At 35.0% G+C, this 18,320-nt stretch overlaps 1 protein-coding gene across 2 annotated transcripts in view; it reads left to right on the top strand.

Annotated features, from left to right (window-relative positions):
* MRPL13 (mitochondrial ribosomal protein L13) overlaps positions 1-17,978 on the top strand; it is a 37,584-nt gene extending 19,606 nt beyond the window's left edge. For both annotated transcript variants that reach the window (XM_082364489.1, XM_082364488.1), the window contains 2 exons: positions 6,386-6,507; positions 17,687-17,978. In XM_082364489.1, coding sequence (XP_082220615.1) covers positions 6,386-6,507; positions 17,687-17,708 — 144 coding nt within the window. In that variant the 3' untranslated portion in view covers positions 17,709-17,978. The remainder of the gene's footprint in view (positions 1-6,385; positions 6,508-17,686) is intronic.
* The last annotated feature ends 342 nt before the right edge of the window (positions 17,979-18,320 follow it).

Raw genomic sequence — 18,320 nt, forward strand, 5'->3', positions numbered from 1 at the left:
TTAGTTTCTGCTTTATACCAAAGTGAATCCGTTATACATATACATATATCCCCATATCTCTTCCCTATTGCATCTCCGTCCCTCCCACCCTCCCTATCCCGCCCCTCTAGGTGGTCACAAAGCACCAAGCTGATCTCCCTGTGCTATGCGGCTGCTTCCCACTAGCTATCTGTTTTACATTTGGTAGTGCATATATGTCCATGCCACTCTCTCACTTTGTCCCAGCTTACCCTTCCCCCTCCCCGTATCCTCAAGTCCAATCTCTAGTAGGTCTGCGTCTTTATTCCCGTCTTGCCCCTAGGTTCTTCATGACCATTTCTTTTTCTTTTTAGATTCCGTATATATGTGTTAGCATACAGTATTTGTTTTTCTCTTTCTGACTTGCTTCACTCTGTATGACAGACTCTAGATCCATCCACCTCACTACAAATAACTCCATTTTGTTTCTTTTTATGGCTGAGTAATATTCCATTGTATATATGTGCCACATCGTCTTTATCCATTCATCTGTTGATGGACACTTAGGTTGCCTCCATGTCCTGGCTATTGTAAATAGAGCTGCAGTGAACATTATGGTACATGACTCTTTTTGAATTATGGTTTTCTCAGGATATATGCCCAGTAGTGGGATTGCTGGGTCGTATGGTAGTTCTATTTTTAGTTTTTTAAGGAACCTCCATACTGTTCTCCATAGTGGCTGTATCAATTTACATTCCCACCAACAGTGCAAGAGGGTTCCCTTTTCTCCACACCCTCTCCAGCATTTATTGTTTTTGTAGATTTTTTGATGATGGCTATTCTGACTGGTGTGAGATGATACCTCATTGTAGTTTTGATTTGCATTTCTCTAATGATTAGTGATGTTGAGCATTCTTTCATGTGTTTGTTGGCAGTCTGTATATCTTCTTTGGAGAAATGTCTGTTTAGGTCTGCCCATTTTTGGATTGGGTTGTTTGTTTTTTTGATATTGAGCTGCTTTCTTAAATTTTTAATTAAATGTTTTCTCATTTTAAAAATTGTTGTATTTTCAGTAATTTTATGTCAACTTCTGAAATATTTTTTGCATTTTATAGTGAATGCACTATAATAACCATTGCTTCTATCTTAAAGTGAGCCGTTATTGGACTAAAAACCAAAAGTCTGTAAATTCTATATTTTCATTTTAATAACTGCTTTCTTTGGAAAAAGGAACTATAGTCTGCTTTCTTTGGAACAAGAAACTATAATTAGAGCCCCTGTTAAATTGAGGGTACTCATAGATAATTTCATGAACTACAAAAAAGTATGAATTTAGTTTACTTTTTTTGCGACCTGTAGCTTCTATGAATCATAGATTAATAACTCGGCTTTGGTTGCTAATTATTTCCCATGATTTAACTTGAGAATACTTATTCCTACTCAGAATTTGTTCAGCTAAAAAGTACTTGAAAATAAAAATAGACATTTTTATCCATAACTATTATACTGGTATAAGTACTTGGTTTTTCTCTTTGGTATAATATAATGAAACACTAGAGTTTCTATAATAAAATAGTTGAGTCCAGGCCATGGAATCAGACTGCCTGAGTTTGAATACATGCCCCACCATCTACTGATGGCCATCATGGCCATTATTATCTCTGTTTTCTCATCTGTGAAATGGGCATAATAATAGTACCTACTTCATAAGATTGCTGTAAGGGTTGGATGAGATAACATTTGTAGAGTACTTAGACCAGGCCCTGGAACAGTAAGTTCTAGTTGCTATCAATATTATGGGTTATAATTGTTTTCTTTATAGTTCCTACTAGAGGAATAAGGTAGAATTCATTCCAGAATATAAAGTTATACAACTGTTCAAGATACTTGTATGTTCTGTTGTTAGTTTAAATAATGCATGAGTAAATTATTCAGGCTTTTATCAAAGTGGCTAATTTATTACCTTTGCTTTGCATGAATTAGTAGAATAATTTCCCACTATTCACTTTACCTCTGAGGTAACGAGTATGGGAGCAGTATCATCATATAAGGATAAATGACCTTGCACATGAAATCACAAGAATTTTAAAACTCCTGTTTCTGATTGTACTTTCACATGCTTTTAGGAACCATAATTTCTACAAGGAACAAAAAAATAGTAATGTTATTTTTACCAGTTATAAGGTAGATACGTTTCAGCATAAATTACTTAAATAATTTCAGGCTATAAAATAAATGAGCCCATTTACCCAAAAATGGATTGCTAAATTTTTTATTGTCATGGCCATGGGGAAACAGGCACTCAGACATTGCTGGTAGCAGTACAAAATGGTGCAACCCACAAGGAATCCGGGGAATTAGGTTACCTTTAACAAAAATACATACATAAGGAGATTCATGCTTGATCCAGCTATCTTATATATAGCAATTTACCCTGAAGATACACATACACAAGATTATTGTTTCCACATTATCTACAATAGTAAAGTAATAGAAATAAATAAATGCTTATTCATAGGAAATTGGCTAAATTATGCTATATCTATTCAATTGAGTACTGTGCAATTATAAAAAGGAATGACAAATATCATTATGATGATAAGTAATGCTTTCCAGGATGTATTGCTAAGTTAAAAAAAGCAAGGTGGAAAAGAATATAGACAGCATACTACCTATTATATGCATTTATACATATGTATGTTTATATACACACACATATATATTTATCTATCTTCTTTTTGCATAAAGAAACACAGGAAGAATAAATGAGAAAATGAAGTTGGTTACTTACTAGATCATGGGCACAAAAAGATGGAAGGAGTAGGGAAGAGGATGAGATTTTTGGAGAATACCTTTTAGATTATTATTTTTTTTTACTTTAACTTTTTTATCATGTTGAGATTTTATATATTCAGAAAATAAAAGGACAATACCAATAGAAGTAAGCAGAACTAGCGCCCAGATTGTGTTTTCTAAGCGCTATTCCCTATTAAAAGGAATGTGGTTCTTCTTAGAAATGTTGTTTCTAGGTCTGGAACAAAGAAAGAAGAAGGTTATTTTGGAGTACACACATGCACAAGATTATTATTTCTGCATTGTTTATAATAGTAAAATAATAAGTAACAGAAAGTAAGATAGTGATCAAAACCCGATGGAGAAATATCAAGAGAACACAGGAGGCAGCTTGAAGTGGTGCCCACTGACCAAATATGGACTGCGTGAGCCTTGAATGATCATAATGATGGCTTACCTTGAATAGAAGACAAAAATCTATGAGCCCACAATGATAGTCCAAAAATTATTTTTAACTGATTATAATTTCCCTTCTTTCTGGAGAAGGAAAAGCTCTTCTTTAGAGAAGAATGTCATCTAAAAAATGTAGAAATAATACTGAATTAGAAAAGCCACCATTATCAGCATATTCTGTATCTACTGAGTAAAACATTATAGAACAGGATATTCACACAGTTTCAAAACATCATGTCACCGAGTACTTACTATTTAAAAAGGGAAAAGATACTTTTACGTTAAAGCCATCTGGTGAACCACCACTCATAACCAAGATATTAAATATATCATCAATATGAGACAAACTGACATCATGTGCCTCCTGCTATGAATGAAGCACTGAAGACCCAGCATAAACTATATAGTGTCCTGTCAGAAATGTTTAACCTAAATCTAATGATGAGAGTCCTACAAATCCAAAAAAAGGACATTCTGCAGCATAATTGGCCTGACCTCTTCAAAAATGTTAATTTCATAGAAGAGATAAAACAAGGAAACTCTTCAGATTAAAGGAAACTAGACTAAAGAATATATTATGTATGTTAACCAACATAATAACATAATAGCTGTAGCATGTGACCCTTGACCTTGGATTGGAAAAATTCAATTTGGGAAATTTGAATATACACTGTATATTAGAGTAAAAGGTGTTTCATCAATGTTAGTTTTCCTGAACACGAATTTGTAATGTGGTTACGTCGGAGACAATTCTTATATTTAGGGAATATACATGCTGAAATACTTAGGGATGAAATATTTGCAGACTACGCTCAAATGGTGCAGTCAAAAAGAATGTTTTTGGTGTATGTGTTTATGAATAGATAAAAAGAGAGAAAGCAATCATGTCCTATTTGAATAGTTCGTGAATTTAGGTGAAGGTTAGATGAGTGTTCACTCATTTTGGCAACTTTTCGGTAGATTTGAAATTCCTTTAAAAATTGCAAAAAAGTGGGAGTTCCCTGGCGGTCCAGTGGTTAGGCCTCCACGCTTCCACTGCCTAGGGCCCAGGTTTGATCCCTTATCAGGGAACTAAGATCCTGCAAGCTGCGTGGCACGGTCAAAAAAAAAAAGTATAAAGAGGAAAAATTGCGAAAAAGTAAATGATCACCTCGCCCCTGTGTTTCTTTTTTCTACTTTTATTCTTTTCCTTATTTCCCTCTTAGGTTCACCACCTGCTCTGTGCAGAGGACATAAACGCATAATAGAAAGTTTTTCCGGTTTCATGTGTAATGCCTAATCAGCATCTTTAATTCCTAACTTTGCATTGATTTTGTCCATTCTTTCAGTGGATTCCTTTAATAGCGGTGAAATTTGGTAAGCTCATTTCAGTCAAAATTCTATTCAATTCAGCAAACGTTTACCAGGAACCCACTATGTCCCAAACTCTCTATGCTGAGTGAGCAGTTGGGAACTTTTAAAATTGTCTTTGCAAATACAAGCTAAGGATTTTTTTTAGTGGCTTCCCAAAGAAGTGTGAAATAGTCATAAATTTTCGTGAATACCAAACTGGCAGATAGACTTCTTCAGTAAGTAAAAAATAAGGACCCCTTAACAGTATTTCATGTGTCCAGGCTTCCTCTGCTTGTTCTGATTCCGTGTGCTTACACTTGCATATTTGAATATGCTGGGGAAGGGAATTTAAATATTTTTCAAATACTTTTCAGTGAAGAAATACTTCTCAATAGTATTGATTGTGTTTTGTGTATGTTGATAGTGACCCAGCCTATCCAAACCATAATTTTAAAGTCATTTTAAAAAATATTTTTTAATTTTTGCCGTATTAGGTTTTAGAATGAGTTTATAGTGCAGTAGAACTCTGTGATTCTCTAAAATTATTTTTAAATTGTATTTTGATTCTTGACATCTTGAATAACTTATTTGATGCCATGTCCTTGCCCAGATATTTGATTCCCAATTATACTATTGCTCTCTGCAGACAACCGTAATTTACTGTGTAATCATCCTTTTTTTGGAAAATGTTTAGGAACACACTAAAATGAAAAGAGGGAATTATATCTATGATCCCTGGGGAAATGCCCATAGGACGCTTCCATATTGATATCTTACTATTTTTTTGATAGACTCTCCAAAATTAACTGATCATTCAGATCCACAATATAATTCTCTTTCCCTTATTTTTGTTCCATGAGCACAATATAAATGTTAATTCTTTTGGTTATTCATGCTCTTCATTTTATCATTCCCTTTATTTAGTCCAATTCCTGTTCTTTTAAGATACCTCTCAAATGTATGCTTTACTCTTTAGCTTGCTTTTCGTTACCCAAGTTCAGACTTTTTCATATTTTACCTTTCCTTTTATTTTTCGGAACATTTGGATATATGTCCAGGGGAAGGTAGTTCTGGGCAAGTGCCATTAATAAAGGCACCAGGATTTGAGTGTAGACCAATGCCTGAAAGCTGGGGAGGTTGTTTACTCAGAAGCCATGGGCATTTGTGGAGGAGTGAAGTTGGAGAGGAGGGCTTCCTGGTCTAGCCAAGGAGTTAGAACTCCATCCTGAGAGGTTTTTAGCTAAGGAGTGACTTCTTTAAAACTGCAAGCCTTTAGAAGCCATGATCTTTTTATTTTCCTTTTTATACTCAGCACCTAGCACAATTTCTAGTTCATAGAAGGAGTTCAGTAAATGCTTGTTGGCTAAATGACTCAAAGATCCAGCAGATTTTCATTTTCGAAAGTTTTTTTTGGCAACAACATGGAGCATTAATTGAAAAAGGTTGTGGCACTGGAAGCAACAGACCTTGTGCATACGCTCATCAGATGAAACACCGTGACAATGAGCCAAAGCAGTGCCTTTCTGCAGTTGAGAGGAGGGGGAAAATTTAACAATATTCAGAAAAAGTAGAACTTATTGACCAGATACTTGTCAAAATTGAAGACATCTAATGTTTCATTAGGAATAGGTTTGTCAAGATTAAAATATAGAATGTATTACTGTAATGAGATTACTTCTGTCACTGAATTAATGTATTTTTCAGGGATTTCTACAAAGTTTTAATTTGAAGATTGTGTTGTTCTCATTTTATAAACATTCTTTTATTATTTTTTAATACTAAGAATTACTAATTTATTCCTAGGGAATATATTTTAAGAAAATTAAGCCTAAATTTTTATTTACTCTAGGATATACCAGAAGATATTCTTAAGAATTTAGTGGAAGAGCTTCCTCAACCACGAAAAGTGCCCAGACGTTTAGATGAGTACACACAAGAAGAAATAGAGGCTTTCCCAAGAGTTTGGTCTCCGTAAGTCTTTCTTTTCCTTCCTATTTTTGTCTTTTAACCTGAGTTTAATATCTCCTGTTTTCTTATCCAAATGATAAGATCCTTGAGGGTAGGAAGAATGAACTTCTTTTCACTCTCGTGGACACTCTTTGCAGCTTCTACCTACAAATAAACTCTAGATGTAGATGGTAGAACCAAAAGTCTCGGAGTCTTAAGACCTTGCTAGGTAAGTGCAAGGATGTTCATAGATGCCTGTAAATTATCAGATGTTTTGTTTGGGATGACATAACTTGGATGGATTGTAGTCTCTTGGGATAATAAATGAATTGTTCTTACCTAAAACAAAGTGATTCTCTGTTTTTTCAGATTGCTTCACTAAGCCAAAAATATGATCTAATGAAAGTCATTAATTCTGGATACTTACAGTCAATCCAAATAGAAAAACAAAATAAAAAAACACTTTTGCTCTCCTCTATTACAATTTCCTCTACCTATGAGCCAGAAAGCTGCTTAGATTTGACAGACTGTCCTACCTAATTGTTTCCAGGCTGTTTTGCCTGGCCTATCAGGCTCTTTGTAACCTCATCAGCTTAAATTCTTCTCACTCCACTGTGCTGGTCTAGCATAGCAGACTGTGTAAGCTTGGCACCCTTTTTATGCAATTTAACTTTTCCATGACTTTGTTCTGCTGTTACCTCTGCCTAAAACAACACGTCCCTCACCTCCTCCTCTGGGATAACTCTTACTCATTCTTTAGGCCTTAGTTCAGATGTCAGTCTCCTTTAAGAAGCCTCACCTGAACATCAAGAGCAGACCAAGGGCTCAACCATCTTCTGCTGTAGCACCTGCCGTGCAGTTCTGTCATTACCACATTTACCTCCTCAAAAGCAAGGGCTGCATTTTGTTCATTGTTACACCCCCAGTGCATAGAACCGTACCTCACCTGATAGGGCCTCAGAAATGTTTACAGAATTTACCCAGTAGGTTTAGAGAGAGCCGCGCATCCTCGTTGCTTGATCTACAAAAGACAGCTAATCTTCCCACAGGATACTTACCCACTGTACTCTGAAAATCCATATCTCTTGATGGGCTGTTTGGCCAGATAGGTTTGTGAAAACCTAAGTTTTCCCAGGATTACCAGTATGTCCAGGAATCTAATCCTTGACTCTCATTGCGTGTGTATATAACTTCACCCTTTGCACACAGAGGTCTTTAGGGTATTCTGTTTAAATCTTTTTGACTTTGCTGACTTGTATCAAGGTTCACCTTTAATTAAATCTGCATATAATGAGCAAAATAATATTATTATTAGTGATCATTTACACTTTCCAGTTGCCCCGCACTGTGCTAGGTGGTTTGCATAGATTGTATCTAATTCTCTTACCAATAAGATAAAATACATTATTCCTGTTTTTAAGACTAAGCCAAAGGTTGGCTGGTTTGTAGTACAGCCTGAATTTGAAACTAATTGTAGCTGATTCCAAAACCTGTGTTCTTTCCACAAAAGTAAACTGCTTCATTAATTTATTTATTCAACAAATATGTATTATGTGCAAGACACTCTTATGTGCAAGACACTATAATAAGCACTAGGACACACATTTGAAAAATTACCATTAAAGCAATTATTTAATTCCATTTTACAAACTTTTATGGAGTTTATACTACGTGCTACACCTTTTGAGAGATGCCAAGGAAATGCAGATGATGAAGCATTTAAATGAAACTTCCTCCAAAAGTCCCTCCTATAATCCTTGAGCTGGGTTAGGCCCCCTTTATAGGGTCTCACTGTACATGTTCCTTTTCTTTTACTGTATGTATTCTAATGTAATTAAATATATGCGTGATTACCTGTTTAATGTCATTCCCTTACGAGACTCCATGAGGGACGTGTATGTTGTCTTGCTTAGCACTGAGCACAGAGTGACTGGCTCATTAAGTAGGCACTCAGCAAATATTTATTGAATGAATAAATGAAGAAATAGAGTATCCTTTTAATCAGCTTTTATAAATGAGGTTGGAAGTAATCCTTAGAACATATGAAGGTAGTAAAATGCTCCAATTTAATACTAATTCTTCATGTCAGAATCAGTGAAATTGACCAACTTAAAAAACGCTTTGTTTTATTGTTTTTGTTCCTGTTCACTGTATCATCTGAATTATCCGGCTGCTTTTCAGTTGATATCAAACAAGTGATTAACAAACTCTATGTGAAAAATTGAAAACATTGGCTTTATGATATTTTTATCAGCTAGTTATTAGGATACATTCTCATGTTAAGTATTTCTCTCTAAAATAAGGAAGTGCGTTTTCTATTATTCCCTTATGTTCTGGTTTTGATTGCTTGACACTGACATACTTGTGGACGAGAAACTATACATTATGTGACCTGATTTGATTCTAACAACTGAATTAAGTGTGGAGTGCTTTTCTCTTTTTCTTGGCTACTTTTTAGATACCTGTTTAATAGTTTGCCTTCTTGTCAAAACCTAAGATTCTGTTTTTAATTCTTTTTATTTAGATTCATTTTTTTCCTCCAGATCATGTAGTGGTTTATTTAGATAAATCAGTAAATAAAAGGTTTTAAAGTTTGTTCCACATGCTATGATAGTTACAATTATTCCCTCCTTTGGCATCTGAGAAATGAAGCTTCTGAACTACTTGGATGATGTTTAAACTTTAGGAAAAATAATTTTAATTTAACTTGTTCTTAGAGATTTACATGGTCATTTAGTCAAGACGTATCCAATGTACCTTTTCCTACTTAAACTACATAGAACTTACATTTATCCTTAAAACTCAGTCCATATAAACATAGAACATTTTTCTAGGAAGATGTTAACATTTTTAAAAGTTCCTTAAAAGAGATGTGGAATTTGCCACAAATTGAAATTAATCCCTAACTTATAGAAATCATTTATTAGCTTAAATTTACCACCCGGGAACCTTTTCTTTACTAAAAATTTACAATAATATAGACTGCACATAAAATAGACAACATTTACTTGAAACATAATACTCTTTGGAAAGTAAACTCAGGCATTCAGTTGAAAAATATTTTAATTTGGGGGGTTTTAAAAACTACTAAATGTTCATTGTAGAAAATAAGAATAAGATATATACATAAGTAAATAATTTCACCATACTTAACATTTTGGTGTGCTAACTTCCTATTTCTTTGTGTTAGTTTTTATGTTGTGTGTTTATGTTTGTGTGTTTTACAAATTTGGGAAATTATGATTTTTCTCTATATATGGTATCACTGCACATTTTCCCAATTTACAAGATTTTTTTCCCCACAAGCATGATCTTCAGTGGCTGCAGGATATGACATCAGTTTTATTCTGTAAATCTAAGTATGTCATATCTGATTTTCTTATAGAAACTCTGTCGTAATTGAACTTATATTCCTAACCAAGATGGATGTGGTACTTTTTTTTTTTTTTAAACTGGAAATACTACCAAAGGTGCTATTTAGTTAGTTATGTGACCAAACACATATTATTCATGTGGAGTTATATATCATGAATATTCTAAAGTGTATTCTAAATCAGTTAATCCAGGCAGTATAATAATGAAATAACCATTCACAACAAATTATATTTAATGTTATTATAGTCAAAGAGTACTGATCAAACTGTTCATTTTACTAAGGGATTACTGGTTCATTTAAAACAAATTAGAAGGTGACTGAATGCCTTCATTATATTAATGGAATTAGAAAGGGCTTTTCTATAATTATTTTTAAGGAGACTTTTAGTGAAACTTAGAGCCACATGATGCATTATTGAGTTACTGTTTTGAAATGGATTTTCCTGCCCCTTCTTTTCATTCCAAATTTCCCTCTGGCAGGAATATACATTAGACACAGGCTTTCCTTTGTGCTTTATTAAAGTTGTGATCCTTCCTCACTAGTAGCCACACAATATCTGTTAACTTATGTTAACTTATATCTGTTAATATTATGTGTTAATAAAGTTCAAGTGTAAAATAGTATATACATTAGAAGTACAATTAAAATATTTGATACACCATGCAGTGCAATCCCTTGAAAGTGAGATTCCTCATTACTGATAGATTTGCTTTTATGAGAAAAAAATTTTTTTTCTCCTTTTGGAGAAGGAACCTACTTAAAATATACTTTTTGTTCCACTCCAAATAGCTAAGCCAAGAATATAACCTTCCTTTGGAATGTAGTAATTGGAAATTATTCAAGATAGATCTGATGGTGAACCTGCAGAGACTTGACTGAAACAGATGTACCTGGATTGCACCATAAATAAATACACACAAAAATAGCTTGCTTTGGTTTTTGTTTCCCTAGCAATAAAACCTAACATGTTTATAGTATAAAAATGTACATTTTTTAATTGCAACTATTACTAGCTTTTGGTTCAGTGTAAGCTCTTTACCATTTCTGTTAGAGACAAAAAGCTTCTAAGCAACAGTAACAATTGTCAAACTAAGCTTTGAACCCAGTAGGTGATTAACAAAATTATTTTAATCTTAGTTAACAGCTACCATTGTTGGGATTTCATTTAAGTTATTTTCAATCACTTAAAAAGTTGTATTCCCTCAGGGCTGACTTCAGCATACTCTAGATTTTGTTATGCTAGTTGTTTATTTATTTTTAAAACAATGGTAGACCAGAAGGAAAGAAACTGATATTTATGAGGAAACTATAAATATTGTTTTATAACTAAAAGCCACTTTCTCATATGAGAAGTATTGCCTATATACCTCACTTCTTAAATTAGTGTGTATACTTGGTTTATTAGTAGTTTTTACGTCTCATGGATATGTAAATTGTGTCAGAATATGTTATAAAGTTTTATCTTGTGTTTCTTGATGGTACAGAGTAAATGTGCATTTGCCATGGGCAAGTGGTGATTGTAGGGTACACACTTAGAATTTGTTTCTCAAAGATAAAACAATAGCACTATCTCTTTTTCACAGTTCAGTTGCCTGAGATTGTAGCTTTCAAATGGTCAACTTATTGTAATTCTGTCAATAATTATTTCCATGGTCATTGCAGTTTTGCCGACACATTACAAAACCACAGTAACCATGGAAATTATAATGCTGTCACTGTAATGGAAATTTTTCATTATGTAGGGTAAAAATAAAACAGTTCATTTGAAACTTTTAATTTTCATTTCTACAAAACTCTGTAGGAGAGCTTTTCTTAGGAAAAACTAGGTATGTAGAAAATTTCAACTTGAGTTGCTTCACATTATCCACAGAGTGATGAAACAAAATCAAAAAAGAAATATGTTTTTTACTCCTCGCTCATTAAATCAGTAATGCTTTATTTTAAGCATAACCCTCACCTTTGTAGAGAAACTAAGTGGAAAGTTTCAGCATCAGTAAACGCTTGAAAACAGATGTTTATGATGAAAACCTATGTTCCTGGTCTAACTCTCTTTACAGAGTGTGCTGTTAGAAGTGTGCCTGCAAAAGAGAGAGGCTATGAGGATGAAAGTGAGGCGGCTTGAGGACAACCGTGATTGGCCCTGGAATTGTCTTTGCTGAAAGTAGGATTAGATTTAGGGAGTTTAATAGGCAATCCATGCAGCTCTGTAAAAGAAAACGGGTGCCAGGAACGACAGCACTGCAGAAGGGACTTGGTGAGCAGCATCCTGTGCAGTCTGTAGCTCTGGAAGACAGCAAGGATCTCAGCTTTCTGCTTGCCCTTCAATATAAAAGCCACTCATCCCAAAAATGTACAGATTTGCGGTTTTAGTTAAATGAATGCCCAGAGAAAAATAATTTTACCTATGGCTTTATAAAAATGTGCTTCAGATCAGAGACTTAGTTAAAGACGGTGGAGAAGGATTTTTACCTTTTCAAAACCCATAAAGATCTGGGACCTGGACATCTTCAAGATTTTCCATAATTGTGTGCCAGTCTAGTCATGTGGCATTTTTGTACAAGATTTAACTTAATTTGCTACTCTTCACCGTCAGAAGTTATTAGCTGGACTTGGGGAGAAAGCTTACGTTCCAGCTTTTCCATCATTTCAACGAGCACAGCATTGGCTTAAACCATAGACCTCAGTATTTCCAGTCCTGGATTTTGCTCATATTAAGCCTTCTAAACTATACTGTTCTTTTGGATATGAACACATTAGGACTGGTTGTTAAAATAAAAAGCAATCTTTATATAAACAACCAAAATCAAATCATTTACATTTCCTAGCCAATAGAGCTTATGACTTAAAAGTGGTAATTGAATGTAACAATAATTCCTATTAATTTTAATTGGAAAAAATTTTTGATTTTTAAAAAATTTTAACAATCTTATGAGTTTATTTTTTAATTTTTATTTTATATTGGAGTATAGTTGATTTACAATGTTGTGTTAGTTTCAGGTGTACAGCAAAGTGATTCAGTTATACATATACATGTATCTATTCTTTTTCAGATTCTTTTCCCATATTGGTTATTACAGAGTACTAATAGAGTTCCCTATGCTATATACAGTAGGTCCTTGTTGATTATCTGTTTTATATATAGTAATGTGTCTATGTTAATCCTGACCTCCTCATTTATCCCTCCCCCCGCCACCTTTACCCTTTGGTAACCATTAGTTTGTTTTCTATGTCTGTGAGTCTATTTCTGTTTTGTAAATAAGTTCATTTGTATCATTATTTTAGATTCCACATATAAGTGATATTGTATGATATTTGTCTTTCTCTGTCTGCTTTACTTCACTTAGTATGATAATCTCTATATCCATCCATGTTGCTGCAAATGGCATTATTTCATTCTTTTTTATGGCTGAGTAATATTCCATTGTACCTAGAAGTGAGTTTAGTTTTTAAAAAATCACTGTTGAACTTTTTCTGATCAGGCTAGTGGTACAGTGTCTGGGGAAATGAGTGTAGCAGCACCATTGCTCTGTCTATTACCTGTACAGCTAACATCTTTAGTTCAAGGAGTATGTGATGTGACCAGATTTCCTGGAATGGTTTATTCTAAATAATTCCATTCTTACAGTGGAAGTGACTTAAAACTCAGTCAGACTGACCTTTTGTATTTCTTTCTTTTTTTTTTAATATACAATACAGTGTTGTTAACTATAGTCTCCATTCTGTACATTACATCCCCAGGACTTTTTATTTTTATTTTTTAATTTTTAAATTTTTTTTGGCCACGCCACATGTGGGATCTTAGTTCCTCAACCAGGGACTGAACCTGCACCCCCTGCCTTGGAAGCATGGAGTCTTAACCACTGGACCGCCAGGGAAGTCCCTGAGAATTCAATTCTGATTAATGTAATATTGTTGTACATAGACTAGCAGCTTTTTAAGAACCTAAATACAATGACATTTACTCAGTTACTAAAGATACAGTTAATCTTTTTTTTTTTTTTAATATTTATTTATTTGGTTGCTCCAGGTCTTAGTTGCGGCAGGTGGGCTCCTTAGTTGTGGCATGCAAACTCTTAGTTGCGGTATGCATGTGGCATCTAGTTCTCTGACCAGGGATCGAAGCTGGGCCTCCTGCATTAGGAGCGTGGAGTCTTAACCACTGCACCACCAGGGAAGTCCAAGTTAATCTTTCTTTCATGATAGATGCTAAAGAAATTTTAGTATCCAGCCTCTGTTGATGTTATCATAATTTACAATTAGTTATTGTTGTATCAGAAAAGCATAAAACTGCCTGTTAATAAAGTCCTCTGGTGGGTAAAGAGCCAGAAGGATACTATATATCGATTGGAATCATGTCTAGCTAATGAGGAAGTGTGTTACCTTCTGTTAGGCACAGCACAGCTTTAGAAACTTCCTACTGAAAGTGCTTCTTTTGCTTCTTCAGCATCTTCAAATAGTCGCCCCCTCCATCTCATGAACAGCTCTGTCGGAGGTCTGAGGTGAACCCTTGCTTGTCAGTGTGCGGTCCACGGACCAGCATTGCATTGCATGGGAGTTTGTTAGAAATGCAGAATCATGAGACCCTCTACAGACTAACTGAGTCAAAATCTGCATTTTTACAAGAGCCCAAGCAATTTGTATGCCCACTGAAGTTTGAGACCCACTCAGCTAAATAGCCCTCCCCTCCCCTTTCTTATATTATCTTGGGTTGCCTTCTTTTAGTGGGAGTAAGCAATACAAATGTGTTGTGTGTGTACCTGCTTTCATTTGTGTAGGTGGAGAGAGAAATAGAACCATATTTAGTGTAGAAAGCTCACTTTTCCCCACAGGGGTACTTCCTGTAGCCAGGTAATATGTTTGATTGTCTCGCACATGAGTTGATATTTCTAGCTCTGCGAACATCTAATGTATCTAGTCTCTTGGCTATGATACTGTTTCCCCCCACTTAGAAGCAAATTAACCATCTGCAAAAGATTCCAAAAGCGGAAAGGATGAGTCTGCAAACAAAGTGGCATTTTCAAGGCGGTCACTATAATTACAAGTATCTTACAAGCCTCCACTACATGCAAGATACTGTGCTAATTGCTGGTAGTATAAGATCAATTATATTGGGACTGTGCCTTCAAAGGATAGGAGTTGTGTAGAATAAAATGGTGCTTGCAAACACTGGAGTCAGAAGGTCTGCACTAGATCACTACCATCCACTTCCTAGCTGTGTATCCTTAGACAAGTTACTCAGCCCCTCTGAGCATCAGTTTTGTCAACTGTAAACTGGGGTTGATCACAGTGTCTTTCTCACTATATAGTTAGGAGGGTAAAAGGAGATAGTGCATGTGAGGTAGTTAGTATATTTCATGGCATCTAATAAGCACACAGCACTGTTATTTACATACATAACAACATTGATTCACTTAACTTAGGGCAAGTGTCATTTGAGAAACACTGTAATAGAAGTATGCATGAAGTTCTCTGGCAATCTCAGGGAAAAGAGCCGTGCCTAAGTTAGGAAGGAAGAGTTGTGTAGGGTTTCCCAGAACATGTGATTTGGGGGGTGGATTTTGAAGGATTAGTCAAGTCCACCAGGCAGAGAAGAGATAGGAGATACTCCAAGTGCAGAAAATATCAAGTACCCAAGTCCAGAGGTCTGAAAGTTTCTATCTGGGCAATAGCAAGTAGTATAATGGGACCAGAACGGACAGGGTGTGGAAAGAATGACTCAGAAAGGTTAACTGGGACCATGTCCTGGAGGGTTATGTGTTGAATTCTGTGTTTGAATTTGACAAAGCAGTGGAGAGCTAGTGCAAGTTCTTCCACTCTGTGGAAGTGGGATAAGAAAGAATCTATGTTAGAGACTCTCAGATGTCTTTCCCTTTGCCCCATTTCTCCTAACCTCCACATCCTACTTACTAGCTGCCTGCCATGGCCAGATTTCATCATATTCAAAACAAAATCCTTCCCTTCAGAATCTGTTCTCCTGCCTGTATACCCTCTCCTGAACAAATAGATAGCATTGCCATTTCCTGAGTTCTTCAAGCTGAAAATTAATAGTCACCCTTGAGTTGTCATTTTCCAGTAGCTCCTTCCTCTGTCACGTCCCTGGTCTCTTCCCTCTTCCCCCTCCCTGCCCTGGACAAGTTAATTTTCTGCTTCTTGAATCCTGAACCCATCCTTTCTTCTTACTTATCACTGCCCCAGCCCTAACAGAGCCCTCATCTTAACCCTCCTCACTCACTCCAAAATGTCTTGAAACAAAACTGGGCTTTATTAGCCCCTGATTGCCTTCAGGTCACTGTCAACATTTTTTACATGACAGATTACACCCTTCAAACATGCTTCCTATTTTACTTGTAAATTCCACTAAAGGGTACTTTCCTCATCTCATTGTTACTAAATTAACATTTGGTGTGGAAACAACCAGGCTGTGACTAAGCACATTTAATTTTGAGTTGAATTGCACAGACTTCTTGTTAGCACTACTTGTTAGAAATCTTAGAAGATTTCTTTCCAATGGCATCACCACCACCCTTTTGTAATTATATGAACCAGCTGGATGGGAGAATAAATTGTTTCTTAAAATGCTCTGGTGTCTCTTGACTAGGAACTTTGATTGTACTGAGTCACATACCCAAGATTAAAAGGGTACACTTTGGAGCCCCTTCCAGCTATTGTATCAAACTGTCATTTCCCAGACTTTGGATTCAGGTTTTACATTTGAAAAGAGATTTCAGAAACAGTGACAAAATGCTGCAGTTTCTCTTCTTGTTGTTACAGAATGACGATATGGTGAAGCATATTTGGTTAGTTTCCCAGATCAGTGCCTGTGTTCCTCATAGTTAAACAATAATTTTAAATTGTAATATAGTTCATTTACTTAGTTACCAGACTGTTGGCCTTCCTATCTGGGCTATCTGGTCTCTTTGTCTTTTTTTTTTTTTTTTTTTTAAGAAAAACATGATTTAAATGTAGAAAGGGATGAGATAAGTTGTTTCAGGGCAAACAGAGTTCACCTGTTTTCTTTTTTTTAAAGGAATTCAAACTGTTGAATATTTTTACAGCTGTTTCAAAAATATCTATTTAATTTACTAATCACTTAATTCCTTCTGAAAATTCCGTAGGAGCTCAATACCTACAAATACACTACTCTGTAAAAGATAACAGGACACTAACAGTTTTCGCATTTCATAATTTCCTATTCCTCATTTTCTCCATTGTTAAAATTTAACATTTCTCTGAAAATGTTCTTTGTTTTAATTTACTACTAGAAGGAACTTTCAGGTGTGATTAATCCTATAAATATATAAATGAAGAAAAGAGTATATATGTATATCGTAAATTAAAAGACCATATATGTATATAATAAATGTGTGTGTAATTAAAATATCAAAGGGCTGGTGTTTATACATGTATTTTTTATGCTACTGTAATGAAAATTAAATTTAGCATATGACAAAATAATACAAATAGGGAAACTGCTCATTCAGAATTTGCCATTATTAGGCAAATCCATATCTTTATATATAATCCTTTCTATTAAAAGGGCTTTTGGGAAATTGAATTCAAGCTTTTAAGTCACTACATACATTCATGCATAGGCACACGGGGGGCCTATATTTATACTCTGCAAAGAACTTGGGAATTGTCACTTAGCTGTTCCACTTTGCAATGATTTGGCCTTAATGTTTTTCACCAAAAATTTAGAATAATATTTGTAGATATTTCTTGATGAACAGTTACTTTCATTTTAAATTGGAAAATAATCTTCTTGCATCACGCGGGAGAAAATGAAACTGATTTGTGAAAAAATAAATGTTGATTTTTGTCTTTCAGACCTGAAGATTATCGGCTGTAGGAGAAAGAAAATTTCAGAAAATAACAGTGCGGTGATTGAAACTTCTTCCTGATGAGTTTCTCCTTCCTACAGGGCAGGGTGAAACAATTGCTGCCTTTTGACAAGAAACCTGTTATGGGTACTGAAGGTTTGTGGGGAAAGGTCAGGAAGGGATATTCCTTCAATAGGAAATTGCAATAAAATACATTATTTTATAGAATTGTTTTATTATGTAATCTGATTTGAATGTTATAATGATGATAAGAATAAAACTGCTTACTTGGTTAACTATTCAATTTCTCACTTAATGAAAAAACCAAACCCTAGGTAGCACTGCAGTTAAAATTGCCAAGTGCCCATTCATGCAGATTTCCTCACGTTCCAGCTCCCTGTTTTTGACACCTGGGAAAACAAGGCCCACCTTCACTTTTCTTTTCAGTGACTATTTTATCTAACCTCGCATCACCTGAGTTCATCCCTCCAGCTCAGTAGGGTAAGGTTTGTCCTGAGGTATTTTCAAACTGCTTCACTTTTTTCTATGTCCCATAGAGCCTCTTGGTTTCCATGACACCAAAATAACAAAGTAATGCCTATCTGCTCCCTAGAAATCTCACTGCCCCACCTGTGACGCTG

This window comes from Balaenoptera borealis, assembly GCF_965194805.1.
Source record: "Balaenoptera borealis genome assembly, chromosome: 17".
Lineage (NCBI taxonomy): Eukaryota > Metazoa > Chordata > Mammalia > Artiodactyla > Balaenopteridae > Balaenoptera > Balaenoptera borealis.